General features: G+C 44.2%; 1 protein-coding gene across 2 annotated transcripts in view; it reads left to right on the plus strand.

The window, feature by feature from the left end:
- The window catches only part of PLK4 (polo like kinase 4), a 102,683-nt gene that overhangs the window by 15,233 nt on the left and 69,316 nt on the right, over positions 1-18,134 (plus strand). For both annotated transcript variants that reach the window (XM_033938977.1, XM_033938968.1), the window contains exons 7-8: positions 1,523-1,896; positions 14,822-14,926. In XM_033938977.1, coding sequence (XP_033794868.1) covers positions 1,523-1,896; positions 14,822-14,926 — 479 coding nt within the window. The remainder of the gene's footprint in view (positions 1-1,522; positions 1,897-14,821; positions 14,927-18,134) is intronic.

Raw genomic sequence — 18,134 nt, forward strand, 5'->3', positions numbered from 1 at the left:
ACTCTTCAAATCCCAGATAGTCTCTGTGATCTGTTCCTCCTCCTTTATCTTGTACCATATCCATTCTGTTAAACCCTTTTGGTCCCTTATTTTCATTGGACTCTGTTCTCACTGATTGCAGCAATCACTGTGGGAGATAATGTGCTCTATAATGGTCTCTCGCCTAACTCTTTTATACATCTTTCACTTGTTCAATCTATTGCTGTCAAAATGATTCAAAATACCTAGCATTAGTCATCTGTCCCCCGTCCTATTCAGGGAGCACTGGTTTGGCCTGCCTAAAATTTTAAGAATCTGATCTCGGTTCATTGCATACAGTTCTCTGGTAGCTTATGCTATTTGGCATCTCTTATAACTTTGTGGGTTTTTTTCCCAAGTATTTATATACCACTTATAGCCTAAGTGGTTTACATTCAGGTACTCAAGCATTTTTTCCTCTTTGTCCCGGTGAGCTCACACACTATCTAATGTACCTGGGGCAGTGGAGGATTCAGTGACTTGCCCAGGATCACAAGGAGCAGCATGGGATTTGAACCCACAACCTCAGGGTGCTGAGGCTGTAGCTCTAACCACTGTGCCACACACTTCTTATGTATCTGCCCATGCTTTTCGATCTTACTCAAATTTTGTATATTTGTGGGCTCTGTCTCTGAAACTCACTTCTGCTACACATCCATCCATTCTAAATCATACTAGTCCCAATAATTAAATAAATTTAAAACCTGGGTTTACAATCTTTCCTTTGGCTGAATCCCCAACCTTTTTAATGGGTCTTGTCAGCTCTCTTGACTTCCCCCCCCCCTTTTAACATGAACTGCCATGGTATGCCCTCTGGCATCAATGGTGATATATCAAACATGTAAATTAAACTTTTAACTTGATCCCCTTCTCTTTCTCTCTGTGCTTTCTGCCCTTTAGAGTTTTCACCCTCCTTCCCCTTCTTAGGGCACAAACACTCACCTCTTCTTTCTCGCTTATCTCCCAAGCATTCCCCACCTTTCTTATTGTACAACGGTAGGCAGAGGCAAACAGATGTGCCGATAGGAATTTTTTGCAAATTTTGCATTGCACAGTTGCACAGCAATTTATTGCTATATTTCCTGGCTGGATGTGGTTGTAGGATGAACAGATGGTATCCCAAATGGCTGTTTGAGCATTTGTAATCTATCTGTAAACCACTGCTGAAGCGCTCAGATGCTGTGACTGGAGCGCTGTGATCTGTTCTTTAAAAGATGTTATTTAGTGATCCTTCCCTTTCTAGTGAGGGGCTACTTCACTGGTCCATAATGTAGGCAAGAGCCCTAATGTGGTCCTGGAGAAAAAGGTTTGCCTTCCTTTTTTATTATTATCTTTTTAAATCTGTTTTGAAAGCTATACATGATTGTATGTTAAAGCAGTAGTTTCTCAACAATTGTTTATCCCTTAAGTTCTCAGACAGTATACACATTGATACGCATTAGTTCCCTTGTATACATTCTTCTCTATTCTCCCATTCCTTTTTAATGTTTCTTAAATTTTTCAGCTCAGCTGAAGAATCCTCCTGATTTTGGCACTGCTAACAATATAGGAGGTGGTCTGCCAAATCATCCTGATGTGCATCCAGAAGATGCAGGTCGTATTTGGAATGAGGTGAATGTTAAAAAGAGCATGGAGACCTTGGAAAATGCATTTACAGTAAACCAGAGGAATATGAGGAAATATGCCCCAACCATCCAGTGCAAAACTGGTGCAGCTCCACTTGATCCTGCATGCAGTGTTCCTTTAGTTACTGACCAGACCAAAAGCCAAACGCGAGAGACGGCAGTGGGATGCCAAGTGCAATCTCTGCGAAGCATCGCATCCCCACTGAGCACTCGAAGGCTAAAATCCATTCGCCAGAAAACCAAAAATGCAGTGGTAAGTTTACTGCTTTTCATTTGAAATTAAAGTGTAGCATATGCTCAGCAATAGACACTAATTATCAGATTATTTTGTTGGTTCCGTGGTTGCAATCTGCTTTATGAGTTCCGAATATTGAAATGTGAGGACCTAAACACTTTTACCTAGAGAGGTGAGGAATATGACTGAAACAAAAGGGAAATAATTTTCAGCATAATGGACATTTTTCTGAAAACAAAAAGGTAAAAAAAAAAAAATTATATATAGGAAATTTAATGTTACTACCTTTCCTTATGTTCTTTCCATTTACGGTTTTTTTTTGTTAATCTAGCTTTACACCAATTCTGTAACTTTACCCCTTTTTTCCTCCTGTATCCAAGTTTGTCAGTACGTTCGTTCGTCTCGCCCTTTTTAAATAGTATGTTAATTTCATGACTTACTTTTATATTTTGGTTGTAACTCGCTTAGTAAATTATGGATAAGCGATTTATCAAATACAAATAAACTTGAAACTTGATAGGGGATGGGATTTTATAATACTGCCTTTCTGTGTTTAGTCAACGTTTACATATTTTATATACAGGTACTTATTTTATACCTGGGGTAATTGATGGTTAAGTGAATTGCCCAGAGTCACCAGGATATGCAGTGGGAATCGAACCTCATTCCTCTGGTTCTCAGGCCACTACACTAACCATTAGGCTACTCCCCCACTCTAGATGAAAGAGTCATGATGTGAAATTGAGCTTACTCCCTGTTTCAAAGATAAAAGGCCCCTTTTAAAAGCCGTGGTAGCGATCTGCCGTGATGCACCGAAAATAGCCATTCTGGGTCAGACCAGTTGTCCATCTAGCCCAGTATCCTGTTCCACAGTAGCCAATCTAGGTCACAAATATCTGACAAAAACCCAAATAGTAGCAACATTCCATGCTACCAATCCCAGGGCAAACATTGGCTTCCCCCATGTCTGTCTCAATAGCAGACTATGGACTTTTTTGCGTCTTCCACCCCCCCCAAAAGGCCCAAAAATGGGGATCTGGGCTTATATTCAGGTTAGCGCCCCCCCGGACCTGTTGGAGGCATTTGCCAGGCCTTCCGTAACACCTGGTCGTCCAGCAGTGGGCTGGGACAGGAGGTATCCCTCCGGCCGACTGACTTCTTTTACCTCCCTCACACTCTCCCCACATAATTTTAAAATCCTCGGTGGTCCAGTGGTGAATTGGAACAAAAATGGGGATCTGGGCTTATATTCAGGTAAACTTGAAGCAGGGACTCCAGATCATTTATTATTCTATTGTCCTTTTATCATGGCCTTCTGGAAATCAATTTGGTCCCAAATTAATTGTTTGTTAGAAAATCATGTAGCGCTGGAACTTTAGATCATTTATTGTTTTATTGTCTGTTTATTAAAGCTTTTTGGCAATCAATTTGGGAACAAATAAATTGTATGCTAGAAAATCATGTAGCATTGTCATATGACACAATTCTATTTGGCATGTCTATGAGAGATAAAAGTCAGTTATCCTCTAATAATAATAAACTTTTTTTTAATTTTTATAAATCTTTATTCATTTTAAATTTTTCAACAAGTGTACAGAAAATCATTCATATAATATACAATTGCACTTGAATTTCTACAATTCTCACAGAAAAAAATCCCTCCCCACCCCACATATAACAATTTTTATATTAGATATCTCATAATATAATAATTACATCTTTTCCATTTAACCTTTTTTTTATTTTTTTATTCTTTATTCATTTTTAATCTTTCAACAAGTGTACAATATAAGTAATACATAGATTTACTAACAACACTTGATAAATCTATCAAGATAATAACAAATGTATATATATCTAAACCCTTCTCCCCCCCTCCCTTTCCATACTATTTTCTTAATTGAATCAATCTTTTTCATTTAACCTTAAGAAAACTAAAACCCACCCACCCTCCCTATACCATCTATATTAAAAAGGGGAAAATACTGATTATTCATTATAATAATTCACTAATGGCCCCCATACATCCTTAAATTTCTTAAAACATCCTTTTCTAACAGCTAATATTCTCTCCATGTTATACACATGACACACCATACTCCACCAAAAAGAGTAATTCACATGGGATCTCTTCACAGAGAAAGGTAGGGGAGGGTCATTAAGGTGGGAAGACTGGATGGGCTGTGGCCCTTATCTGCCGTCTATTTCTATGTTTCTAATCTTGTGTAATCTTTCCAATTAAAAGTTATCTGTTGAATGGCAACTCCTGTTAGAATCATTAAAAGCTTATTATTATTGGAAGATATTTGAGATTTAGCCCTCATAGACATACCAAATAAGATGGTGTCATATGATAAAGCTACAGGGTTTTCAAGCATACAATTTATTTGATCCCAAATCAATTTCCAAAAAGCATTAATAAAAGGACAATAAAATGATAAATGATCTAAAGTTCCAGCCTCAAGATGACAATGGCAACACCTATTAGACCTAGAGCAATCCAATTTTTGTAAACGCACAGAGGTCCAGAGTGCTCTATGTAACAGGAAAAACCATGTTTGCCTCATAGACGCAGACATTGTACATCAATAATAATAAACTTTTAATGATTTTAACAGGAGTTGTCATTCAGCAAATAACATATAACTGGAAAGATTGTACAAGATTAAATTATTGTTTTTGGTGGAACTCGGTGTCACATGTATAAAATGGAAAGAGCGCTTGCAGTTCAAAATGGATATTTTAATAAATTTAAGGATGTGTGGGGGCCATTAATAAGTTATAGTGAATAATCAGCATTTTTCCCTACTTAATATATATATATATTGTTTTGAGGGTGGGTTATGTGGCTTTCAATAATAAATTATAGAACGAATGATTTGTTATTATATTATGTGTATTTTTATTTGATTATAATTTTTGGGAGGGTGGGTTGGGATAAAATCTTTTTCTTGAGAAATTGTAAAGTTTCAAGTGATGTTGTATATTGAAAGATAATTTTTCTGTACACTTGTTGAAAAATCTAAAATGAATAAAGATTTATTAAAAAAAAAAAAGAAAATCATGTAACATTAACATATGATACAATTCTCTTTGGTATGTCGATGAGAACAAGGAGCCAGATTTTATCAAGTAATAATAAACTTTTATTGATAATGACAGGAGTTGCCATTCAACATATAACAAGTAATTGGAAAAATTATAGTAGATTAAATTATACCTTTTGGTGGAATTTATTATGTCACATTTATAAAATCCAGTGTTCTCCCTAGGGCCTTTTAGCTGGGCGGTCCGCCCGGGTAATTTAGATGACCGCCCAGCTAAATTCTGCTGCTGACGCCGCTTCTCAACATTAAAAAAAAAACCCCCCAAAAAACAGCTTGGAGATTTCAGCCTTAGCCCATAGCGAACTTATGCTCCGGGACTCTAAAGTGTGCGTGCCGGCTTCTCTTCTCTTCCCTCCGATACCAGAAGTTATGTCCGGGGTGGGGGGAGAGAAGAGAAGGGAAGCCGGCACGCACATGTTAGAGGCTCGAAGCATGCGTTCGCTAGGGGCTTAAGGCGAGAGACAGGTCAGTGAAGCTTACAATTTACTCTTCTTGCTGCCGAGTCCTGCCTGCTTTCTGTTTCCGCAAAGGCAGGACCCGGCAGTATTTCTCCCAATAGGTCATCGCGATCTTGGGCCGATTTGGGCAGAATTGACGTTGGGGAGAGGAATGCTGGTCGGCCCGAAGCAGGGAGAGCTTGGGGTTTTGGCGGCTTTGGGGCCTGTTATCCAATGGCCGCGGCAGTGGCAGTGGCTTGGGGGAGGGCAGGAGACTTCTGACCCAATTTTTTTAGCACCGGCCATGGTGGTAATTGTTCAGAATTCTATGAGAGTCTGAGCTGTTACCACCATGGCTAAAAACCACATTACAGTTTTGTAAAAGGGAGAGAGGTTAGTTTGTGATTACATATTCCATACTAGGCAAAGGTGTTTTCTGTGTTCTGTGTGTTCGAAAGACATGGTTTTCAGGTAGGATTGATCTGTACTAGTCTGGCTTGTTTAGTTTTACAATGGGTGTATTGATGTACTTCTCACTGCAATATGTAAGATGCTGCCTTTTCCTAGGTACACTCTTGTGTGATGTGTGGATTGTTACTAAAAATCATGTTTTTCATACATATGGGGGGCGGGTGTCAAAAAATGATGGGCCTCGGGTGTCACATATGCTAGGTACACCATATTTATATCTAATCCACAAGCCTGCTTTTAGGACGTACAGGGTATATATCCCTCTGATTCATGACAATTTCACTTCTCATGTTAACTTATCCATTATTTTCATTATACAACTGCCCAGATAAGCATCATTCTTTGACGTGATTGGACCTTGAAAACTAACGGCAACAGTGTTCTCCCCAGAAATGTTTTCCAGCCATGAAAAACATTTGCTGCATTTAGTGTGCCACAAAAAACATTTGTTCCGTTTAGTGTGCCGGAGTTTAAAAAGTTTGAGAGATGCTGCTCTATATCATTTGAAAGAGGGCAAATATCTAATTATTCACTTCTAGAATTGGATACTTCTTAAATTTAATAAAAAAATTATGGAACAAGTGTCAAACCTTAAGAAAGGCAGTCATATTGAGCATTGGAAAATAACTAATAATAATTAACTAATACAAATACTGTAGTACACATTTAGGGCTCCTTTTACTAAGCTGCAATAGCAGTTTTACCGCGCGCTTAGCTCGCGCAGAATTGCCATACGTGCTAGACGCTAACGCCAGCATTGAGCTGGCGTTAGTTCTAGCCGTGTAGCGCGGCAATTCTGCACGCGCTAAAAATGCTATTGCAGCTTAGTAAAAGGAGCCCTTAATTTTCAAGTTTCAAGTTTAATAGTTGTTTTGATTAATCGCTTAATCGTATTTCAAAGCGATGAACAAATTAAAATTACAATTTCTGGGAAATAATACGAAACAGAACAATACATATTAACTTAAAATATTTAAAAAAAAAAGAAAATTACGATTACAAACTAAAAACACAAGGAAAGGAGGGAGATGAAATACAAATCATTATAGGAAAGTAGAACAAAAAAGGAAAAATACAAAAGGAATAACAAAAAAACAGTGTAATATAGTACAATAAAATATTTTAAGCTGCAGTAAGTTTCGTCAATTATCAAAAGCGTCTTTAAAGAGAAATGTTTTTAAGTTGCTTTTGAATTTCTCAAGATTCTTCTCTTCCCTTAAATAAATTGGAAGGGCGTTCCATAACTGAGGTGCCGTAACAGAAAAAATAAATTGTCGTCTTGTATTAATGACCTTAAGGGATGGAATAGTTAATAAATTCTGTTCATTAGATCTGAGGGTTCTGATTGAAGAATATGGTATCAATAATTTGTAGATAAACGCTGGGGTTTTATTAAGAAGGGTTTTGAAGGTGAGTATGCATAGCTTATATGTTATCCAGTGGGAGACTGGGAGCCAGTGCGCGTCTTTTAAAAGAGGTGTTACGTGATCAAATTTCTTAGTTTTGGTTATAAGTTTAATGGAAGCGTTTTGAATGATCTGTAATCGTTTTATTTCGCTTAAGGAGATTCCTTTAAAAAGGGTGTTACAATAGTCAATCCTGGAGATCACCAATGAATGAGTTAGAATGTTAAGTGATTTAGAACTTAAAAATTTTGAGATTGATCGAATTTGTCTTAATCTGTAAAAGGTTGTTTTAATAATATTACTAATGTGATCATGAAAATTTAGTTTGTGATCGAAGATCACCCCTAAAATTTTGATATTACTAACTAATTGTAGGGGAACATTTTTTATAGAAATGGGAGCAGTAAGGGAGAAGTTGTCTTTCCAGGGAAAAAGCATCCGTTTTGTGCTCCGTGCCTTTTTGCCTTCTGCCACCGCGGCTGATTGATTTTTCTCGGTCGCTGTGCTTTGTTTGTTATTTTCTTAGTTTGCGTGTACCGTATTCGTCGGAAAAAAAAAAAGTTTTTGTTCGGCTCCGGGGGCTCCCGGAAGCCGCGGCCGCGGGACCTCGTTCGTTCCCAGCCGTTTTTTTGAGTTCATGTCCCGTCCCTTGACGGGCTTTAAAAAGTGCACCCGGTGCGATCGTTTACTCTCTATCACCGATCCCCACCGGTGGTGCCTGATTTGCCTAGGTGCGGATCACCCCACTGATTCCTGCACTCGGTGCTCCACATTTCAACCTCGTGCTCTCCGCCGCCGGCATGCCCGTATGGCGGAGCTCTTTGCTGTGGATCCTGCGGCGGGAAAGGCCTCGACGTCGGCCTCGGCTTCGGCCCCGGCCTTGACCTCGCCGCGGCTGCCTTCCTCTTCGAAACCGTCCTCGACCCCGAAGCAGACTTTGGGTAAGTCCTCGCTTCCTTCCTCTGCTCTAGGGTCTTTGAAGAAGCCATCCTCGGGATCCTCGACGGGGGCGGGTGGGTCGTCCTCGGCCCCACCCCGGGCATCGAAGTCGGGTGCCCCGAGGGAATACTCGTTACCGAGGTCACCCGCGAGGGAGCACCCGCCGACTTCGCACATGCCATCTATGATGGCTGTCCCCGTTTTCCAGGACATGCTCCGGGCGATGATCGCCTCGGAGCTGTCCTACGCCCTGGCCCACATGCAGCCGGCTTCGGCCCCGGCCGCCTTGGCTTCGGCACCGGTGGTCCCGACCTCGATCCCGACCTTGCCCTCGACCTCGGTAGTCGACCAGCCTGAGCGGAGTGTGCGGCCTCGGGACAAGGTGCGCAGGGTTTGCCGGATTTCCTCTTCGTCTTCCTCGTTGAGGTCCTCCCGGGGATCCTTGCCTTCGGGTCGGCCTCGGGCGAAGCATCGGTCCCGCAAACCTAAGCGCCCTCGGGGGTCGCCTCGGCGGCGGGGTTGCTCTTCGCCGGCGAGGAAAACGAAGGCTCTGAAGGTCTCGGAGCTCCGCCTGGATAACCCGAGGCTTGTGCGTTGCTCGGAGGGAAGGGGATCGAGGGACTCCTCCCCGAGGAGGATGGAGCTTGCCTCGGTGCCTCGTACCCCGGGGACTTCCCCGAGGGGTTCCTCGGGGCATCGGAGGTTGCCAACCCCGACAAAATCCTTTGGTATGGCTTCATGGGGCTCGGATTCTGGTACTGGTCGGGAACCCAGATATTCCCGGGAGGCTTCCCCATCCTTCTTGACGGGCCGGGCCTCTCGATCTCCTTCCCCTACCTTGAGGCCCTCCTCTTTCTCGAGATTTGTCCTTGACATGGGGAAGGCTTTGGACCTCGACCTTTTGTCTGGGTCCCAATATTCAAATGAGTTTCTGGAGGAGCAAGATTTGCCATATCCCCCCCGTGAGTCTCCGCGCCTGCCTTTGAACAAGATTCTACATCAGGCATTCTTGCGGAACATGGACTCCCCTTATGCTGTCACGGCGGTTCCCTCGAAAATGGAGTCAAAGTACCGCTCGGTCCCCTGTAAGGGGTTCGAGAAGGCGCAGTTGTCCCACCAGTCTTTACTGGTGGAGTTGGCTCTGAAAAAGTCCTAGCCTTCTCGGGTTTCGGCTGCGGTCCCGCCCGGGTTGACCTGAATTTGCAGAAGCACCTGGCCAATTTACTATGCGTCGGATCGGAACTCTTTGATGAGTCTCTGGAGGCGGCGACGAAACGCCTGTCCGAGCATGAGCGCTCTCTCGCCTCCTTGGTCCGTCCTAAAGCCAAGTTGGCGACTCCGAAACCATATAGACCTCCGCCGCGGCGTTATCCGCAGAAGTCTACGCCGGCATTCTCCAGGCCTCCTCCCCGGCGTCCGCCTCAGCAGGCCAGGGCACAACACCAGAAGCCTCAAGCGCAAGGGGCGTCTAAGCCGGCGCCGTCTTTTTGACGTGCTGAGTGGATGGGGGCGGGCCCCCTCCACGCTCTCGCCGACCCCGCTCCCCATCGGGGGTCGGTTAAGAAATTTTCATTCGGCCTGGACTCTAATCACTTTGGACGCTTGGGTACTCCGTGTCATCTCGGAGGGTTACTCACTAAATTTCATGACTCCGCCGCCGGACAATCCGCCGGACGCGTCTCTTTCCAACCGAGCTCAGCTTCCTCTTCTTCTCTCGGAAGCCAACCGGTTCCCCTTGAACACCGGGGACAAGGGTTTTACTCCCGTTATTTTTTGGTCCCGAAAAAGACCGGGGACTTGCGCCCCATTTTGGACCTCCGGAAGCTCAACAAGTTCCTTGTCCGGGAGAAGTTCCGTATGTTATCGCTTCCGGTCCTGTATCCTCTGTTGGACGAAGGGGACTGGATGTGCTCCCTGGACCTGAAGGAAGCTTATACTCATGTTCCGGTGCATCCCGCCTTCCGCAAGTTTCTACGGTTCCAGGTGGGGGAGTTGCACCTTCAATACCGGGTACTTCCCTTTGGCTTGGCTTCGTCCCCTCGAGTCTTCACGAAGTGCATGGTGGTTGTCGCGGCGGCCCTGCGCTCTCAGGGTCTGCAGGTCTTTCCCTACCTGGACGATTGGCTGATCAAGGCCCCTTCCAGGGAGGAGGTTATCTCAGCGACCCGACAGACTATCATCTTCCTTCAACGTCTGGGGTTCAAAGTGAACTTCCCCAAGTCTCAGTTGTGCCCGGCTCAATCTCTTCAGTTTATCGGGGCCTTGCTGGACACGGTTCGCCTCCGTTCGTTCCTCCCCCCTCCTCGGTTGGAGGCCCTGCTTCGACTGAGCAGCCGGATTTCGCTGCAGTCATCCGTATCGGCGCAGAGTCTGATGATTCTGCTCGGCCACATGGCGTCGACGGTTCATGTCACGCCGTTCGCCCGCTTGCACCTGAGGCTTCCTCAGTGGACCTTGGCCTCCCAGTGGCGTCAGGATCGGGATCCGGTCTCCTTTCCGGTGACGGTGACTCCTTCTTTGAGACGCTCGCTCCGTTGGTGGACCGACTCTTCCAATCTTTCCGGGGGTTTGCTCTTTCTCGTTCCGCCGCATCGCAAGGTCCTGACCACGGACTTTTCGGAGTACGCATGGGGGGCTCATCTCGATGGTCTGCGGATTCAGGGTCTATGGTCAGCGGAAGACCGTCTTTGTCACATCAATGTGTTGGAGCTTCGTGCCATTTTTCTGGCTGCTCGAGCGTTTTGTCACCTGCTGCACGATCAGATAGTCCTCGTGCGGACGAACAACCAAGTGGCAATGTACTATGTGAACAAGCAAGGGGGGACGGGCTCTTGGTCCCTTTGCCGGGAAGCACTGCGCCTGTGGGAATGGGCGGTCTCTCAGAACATCTTCCTTCGGGCGATTTACATTCAGGGAGAAAGAAACTGTCTGGCAGACAAACTCAGTCGTCTTCTTCAGCCGCACGAGTGGTCGCTAAACTCCCGAGTTCTGCACGAGGTCTTCAACCGCTGGGGGACTCCTCAGGTGGATCTGTTCGCCTCCCTGGAGACTCACAAACTGCCCCTCTATTGTTCTCGAATGTACTCCCCGGACCGTCTCGAGGCCGATGCCTTTCTTCTCGACTGGGGAGGGAGGTTCCTGTATGCGTTTCCTCCTTTCCCTCTGATCTTGAGAACGTTGGTACATCTCAAATCGACCAGAGCCACTATGATTCTCATTGCGCCTCGTTGGCCTCGTCAGCACTGGTTCTCAATGCTTCTTCAACTCAGTGTCAGGGAGCCTCTACTTCTGCCTGTTTTTCCCTCTCTGCTGTCTCAGAGTTGGGGTTCGCTGTTGCATCCCAATCTTCAGTCTTTACATCTGACGGCTTGGTTCCTTTCCCCTTGACTTCGGTTCCTGTTTCTTAGTCTGTGAGGGAGGTTTTGGAAGCCTCGCGCAAGGTCTCGACTCGGCTTTGTTATTCCCAGAAGTGGACCAGATTTTCCTCCTGGTGTTCCTCGCACCGTCTGGATCCGAGTTCGGTTCCGGTGTCTTCGGTTCTGGATTATTTGTTGCATTTGTCCCAGTCTGGGCTGAAGACGACTTCCATTCGGGTGCATCTCAGTGCGATTGCAGCTTTCCATCGGCATCTCGAGGGTCGGTCTCTCTCTCTTCATCCTCTGGTTACTCATTTCATGAAGGGTCTTTTGAATGTTCGTCCCCCTCTGAAACCTCCTCCGGTAGTTTGGGATCTTAATGTGGTTTTGGCTCAGCTGATGAAGCCTCCTTTTGAGCCTATTGACAAATCTCATGTTAAGTTTCTCACTTGGAAGGTGATCTTTTTACTTGCGCTCACGTCCGCTCGTCGGATTAGTGAGTTGCAAGCTTTGGTTGCGGACCCGCCTTTTACGGTGTTCCATCATGACAAGGTGGTTCTTCGCACTCATCCTAAATTTTTACCTAAGGTTGTTTCTGATTTCCACCTCAATCAGTCCATTGTTCTTCCGGTGTTTTTTCCGAAGCCCCACTCTCATCCTGGCGAGGTGGCGCTTCACACGCTTGACTGTAAGAGGGCGTTGGCCTTTTATCTCCAGCGCACTAAGTCTCATCGGAAGGTTCCTCAATTGCTTTTGTCCTTCGATCCTAATTGGTTGGGAAATCCTGTTTCCAAGCGCACCTTGTCCAACTGGTTGGCTGCTTGTATTTCTTTTTGCTACGCTCAGGCTGGTCTCACGCTCCATGGTCGAGTCACGGGGCATAGGGTCCGAGCTATGGCAGCTTCTGTTGCTTTCCTCCGGTCTACTCCGGTGGAGGACATCTGCAAGGCTGCCACTTGGTCTTCGGTTCATACTTTCACCTCCCATTATTGTCTGGATACGTTGTCCAGAAGCGACGGCCGGTTTGGCCAGTCGGTTTTACGTAACCTGTTTTCCTAAATTGCCATCCTCCCACCTGCCCTTTTTTGGTTGGCTTGGAGGTCACCCACATGTGAGAATATGCTGCCTGCTTGTCCTGGGATAAAGCACAGTTACTTACCGTAACAGGTGTTATCCAGGGACAGCAGGCAGATATTCTCACAACCCGCCCTCCTCCCCGGGGATGGCTTCTTTGCTGGCTATGGAACTGAGGACCACGAGGTGGGGATGCGCCCTCTAGTGGAGGGAGAAGGCAGGCACATGCGTGGTGCAGCATAGCAAGCTTGAAACTTCAATCAAGTTTGCTTGAAAAGCTGTCCGCGCTGGGGCTCCGTAGATGACGTCACCCACATCCACATGTGAGAATATCTGCCTGCTGTCCCTGGATAACACCTGTTACGGTAAGTAACTGTGCTATATAAACCAAGTAAGTACTTGGTCTGTAATGCCTATTGATTGAAGTCTATCCAGAAGAAGTTGGTGGTCAATTGTGTCAAAGGCTGCTGAGAAGTCGATGGAAATCAATAGAACTGACGTCAGAGAAAGGGCGGGACCACCGGAAGAGGAAGCAGCGCAGACGCAGGGCTCAGAGAAGGGGCGGGACCGCCAGCAGAGGAAGCAGCAGGACAACGGTAGGCAGCTTCTCCATGATGAGGGGGGGGTGGGAGGCTGTGGGGGTGCAATCGGTTCTTTGGGGTGGGGGTGCGAGTGCGAGCGGTCCTTCGGGGTGGGGGTGCTAGCGGTCCTGCGGGGGGGGGTGTGAATCGGACGTCGGGGGGGGGCATCAGGCTTTCAGGGTGGGGACAGGACTTCAAGGGGGGACAGGACTTCAAGGGCCAGAGGAGAGTCGGGGCGGGCGAAAGGAGAGTCGGGGCGGGCGAAAGGAGAGTCGGGGCGGCATGCGCGGTATATGGGTGCGCGCGCTATATAAAAATTTCTTTACATAAATTTCTGTTCCCCTCGCTATACCCGTGTGCGCGTTTTACACGGGTGCGCAGTAAATGAGTGAAAATACGGTAATGAATAGATGCCATTTTCTATTGGAAGTATATTTGCAAATGGGGGGAGAGGGGGAGGGTGGGTTGTCTAAATTATACGGAAGGTTAACATATAAATAAGAGTATTTATATTTGTATATTTTTGATTAAGTATGAATGGAATGGGTGGGTGGGAAGGGAATAAACTTATGTATCTGAATATACTAAGAAAATTCAAGTGATGTATGTAATCTTAAATGTTTTATTAATTGTACACTTGATGTAAGTTTTAAAAATGAATAAAGAATTAGCCATTAATGGAATATTCAAGTGATTTGGCACCTTTACAAGATTGATTGAATATATAATGAAAAAATTAGAATATGAATATGATTGAAGTATAGAAATGGGATGGGAGGGGAGAGGGAAGGGATATTTTATAACTGGATAAGATATATAGTTAATAATGTACAAGTGATTGTGTATAATATATTGTATAAAATTGTAAACTTGTTGATTGATGTAAAAATGAATAAAGAAGTTAAAAAAAAAAATATGAATAAAGAATTATAAAAAAAACCCCATACAGATTTTGATAGAATTTAACAGATGCTTCCGAAATATGTGCTTATTGAGCTTTTAGCCCACCCTTAAGATTCTTTATATTGGTTCCATGCTAGAAATTGATGTCCTTCAAAGAACTTATGTGGCTGGACCTATCTTGTTTTTATTGATTTCCATCATGGCTTCCCTTAATCATGATATGTAGCCTGCTATTTCTTCACTAAGTTCAAATCCATAAAGCAGCAATGCCTGCATTTTCAAAAGAAACTCTTAAGTGCATCAGATTGTATTTACAAATTTCCTTTTGAATTATGGTTTTCATTTCTAATGCTGGATTATTACTGACGGCGCGTAGTATGCAAGTACAGTAGTTATTTAAGAAAAAAAAAACAAATTTTGAATCTTTGGATATATAGTACAAAGATAAAAACCAGGCTGCAAGTTTGAAATGCTTTTTTTGTGTCTGCCTAATTGCTCTATTGATATGCAGTTGTAATGTTCAATAGTCTTGCCCATTATCACCTCAAAATAATCTTCTGTACTTGATTTGCAAAGCTGAGCATTTATAATCCTGCTCTGGAAGGGAATGACTTTGAAACAGGAGTGCTGACTTTTTTTTTTTTTTTTTTCTCTTCTGCTGTTTCGTAGGTGAGTGTTCTAGATACAGGTGAAGTGTGTATGGAATTTCTCAAAGAATACAATGCCCAAGAGCGTGTCAGGGAGGTTCTCCGAATTTCTTGTGATGGAAGTGCGGTAAGTGCTATTGGTTTTCTTTAGAAATCAAATCACAAAGTGAACAATATTCAAAAGCACTTATAGTCAATATTGTTTGCCGACTGTATAAATGCTTTTGTTATTGCTGAAGGGCTGTCGGGTAAGATTTACCTCTTTGTGGATGATACCAAAATTTGCAATAGAGTAGACGTCCCAGAGGGTGTGAATAACATGAAGAAAGACCTAGCAAAGCTTGAAGAATGGTCTGAAATTTGGCGGCTAAAATTTAATGCCAAGAAATGCAAGGTCATGCATTTGGGTTGCAAATGGGCAGGGGTGTCAAAAGTCCCTCCTCGAGGGCTGCAATCCAGTCAGGTTTTCAGGATTTCCCCAATGAATATGCTTGAGATCTATTAGCATACAATGAAAACAGTGCATGCAAATAGATCTCATACATATTCATTGGGGAAATCCTGAAAACCTGACTGGATTGCGGCCCTCAAGGAGGGACCTTGACACCCCTGGTTTAGGGGGTGAAGAACATATGTGCATGACAGAAGAGCAGGACTTGGGCGTGATTGTGATGTATCTTAAGCTGGCCAAACAGGTTGAAAAGGTGACGGCGAAAACTAGAAGGATGCTAGGGTGTACAGGAAGAGGTATGGCCAGTAGAAAAAAGAAGGTATTGATTCCCCTGTATAAGACTCTGGTGAGACCTCATTTAGAATATTGTTTACCTTCAAAAAGATATAAAAAGGATGGAGTCAGTTCAGAAGAAGGCTACTGAAATGGTGATGGTCTTCATCATACGGCTTATGACAGACTTCTCAGGCTCCTCTACCTTTAGAAGCTCAGCAATTCTATACTCAGCAGTTTTTCCCACAGGAACCTGTGCTTACAGACCCTGTAGTGGCATCTCCTGAAGTACCCTGGGATCCCTGTATTCCTATTTGCTCATCTCTAATTCAGGGTCCCCACTTTCCTCCAGCATGCTCAGAAGCAGATGTGCTCCTAGTTTCAGATCCTGACCTACTTCCTCAACTACTTCAAGCTCGAGGAGCGCAGAGAGAGGGGGGACATGATCGAGACGTTCAAGTATCTTACGGGCCGCATCGAGGCAGAGGAAGATATCTTCTTTTTCAAGGGTCCCATCCGTTGAAAATCAGGGGCGGGAAACTACGAGGTGACACCAGGAAATTCTTTTTCACTGAAAGAGTGGTTGATCGCTGGAATAGTCTTCCACTACAGGTGATTGAGGCCAGCAGTGTGCCTGATTTTAAGGCCAAATGGGAGCGGCACATGGGATCTATTCACAGGGCAAAGGTAGGGGAGGGACATTAAGGTGGGCAGACTAGATGGGCCGTGGGCCCTTATCTGCCGTCTATTTCTATGTTTTTATGTAAGCTATTCAACCAGTTCCTACAGTAGAATACTCTTACCCAAATTTTTACAGAAGTTTTCTTCCCTCAAGAAGCAAGGCCGACAGGTAGCAAAGATTTTCATGCCATTTTTCAATCCTGTAAAATCCCATTAAAGGAACTCGTGGCTCTTTCAGTACATCAAGTTCTCGAAGACCTTCAATTAGAAAATGACAGAAACTCTTTCAGTATCTACAGCTTCTAAGTGGTTAGAGTTGAAATATAAGGTTCAAAAAGCACCCAGTCATGACCTTCAACAACGCTCTCATCAATCAATGGTATCAGAGGTGGCTAAGATTGTAAAAAGGCTAAGATTGTAAATGCCCCATTGTCTGCACCCCCATGAAAAGATCTTTGCTTCCTTGATTCCATGGGCCGCAAAATCTATCAGAGGTCTATGCTTTCTTCTAAAATCATTGCTCATCAGCTGCAAATTCTCCATTGTCAACATTCAATTCTGCAGCTGTTAGAAGCCGCTTCTCTGGAAGCATTTCCAAATCTTTTCATTGCTCTTCAGGAATCCACTTACCATCTAATTAAGACTAACTATGATACATACAACATGACATCTCGAATGGCATCAGTGGCCATTGCAGCCAGGCGCTCAGCTTGGCTGAGAACATTGGATATTAGAGAGAACCTGCACCTTCAATGGCTGGGAGGGTGTAGATGGGCTAGAGTAAGTCTTAACAGAGATTTCGGCAGTTGGAACCCAAGCACAGTACAGGGTAAAGCTTTGGATTCTTGCCCAGAAATAGCTAAGAAGAAAAAATTAAAAAATTTAAATTGAATCAGGTTGGGCAGACTGGATGGACCTTTCGGATCTTTATCTGCCATCATCTACTATGTTACTATATGTTACTATGTTACGAAAGGTTAGCAGGTGCTGGCGAAGGACGTAAGAAGACTTGAAGCGGACAGAGGAGGGCGATGAAAATGATAGGAGGCTTGCGCCAGAAGACGTATGAGGAGAGACAGGAAGCCCTGAATATGTATACCCTAGAGGAAAGGAGAGACAGGGGAGATATGATTCAAACGTTCAAATACTTGAAGGGTATTAACGTAGAACATAACCTTTTCCAGAGAAAGGAAAATGGTAAAACCAGAGGACATAATTTGAGGTTGAGGGGTGGTAGATTCAAAGGCAATGCTAGGAAATTCTACTTTACGGAGAGGGTGGTAGATGTCTGGAATGCGCTCCCGAGAAAGATGGTGGAGAGGAAAACTTTGACTGAGTTCAAAGAAGCGTGGGATGAACACAGAGGATCTAGAATCTGAAAATAATATTAAATATTGAACTAAGGCCAGTACTGGGCAGACTTGCACAGTCTGTATATGGCCATTTGGTGAAGGATGGGCTGGGGAGGGCTTCAATGGATGGGAGGTTGTAGATGGGCTGGAGTAGGTTTTAACGGAGATTTCGGCAGTAGGAACCCAAGCACAGTACTGGGTAGAGCTTTGGATTCTTGCTCAGAAATAGCTAAGAAGAAAAAATTTAAAAAATTTAAATTTGAAACAGGTTGGGCAGACTTTATCTGCTGTCATCTACTATGTTACTATGTTACTCCCTGCTTGGGAGACAGTTTCTTTGATGAAAAAATACAAGCAACTGTCTTACAGCTTAAGAAAAATTCCTCAGTTAGTATGGCACTTTCAGCGAATTACTTGGAACAATCCCACCAGTTTAGGCGCCCTTCCTCTTTTTTTTTTTTTTATCAAAGATCATTCCATCAGTAATTTTTTCAGCAATACTATTCTCTATGTAGGTTTATTCCCTATAATCGTCCTGCCCTTCAAAGATCGCAGTCTTCTCCTTACATCCCTAAACC

The sequence above is a fragment of the Geotrypetes seraphini genome, chromosome 1, assembly GCF_902459505.1.
Source record: "Geotrypetes seraphini chromosome 1, aGeoSer1.1, whole genome shotgun sequence".
NCBI lineage: Eukaryota > Metazoa > Chordata > Amphibia > Gymnophiona > Dermophiidae > Geotrypetes > Geotrypetes seraphini.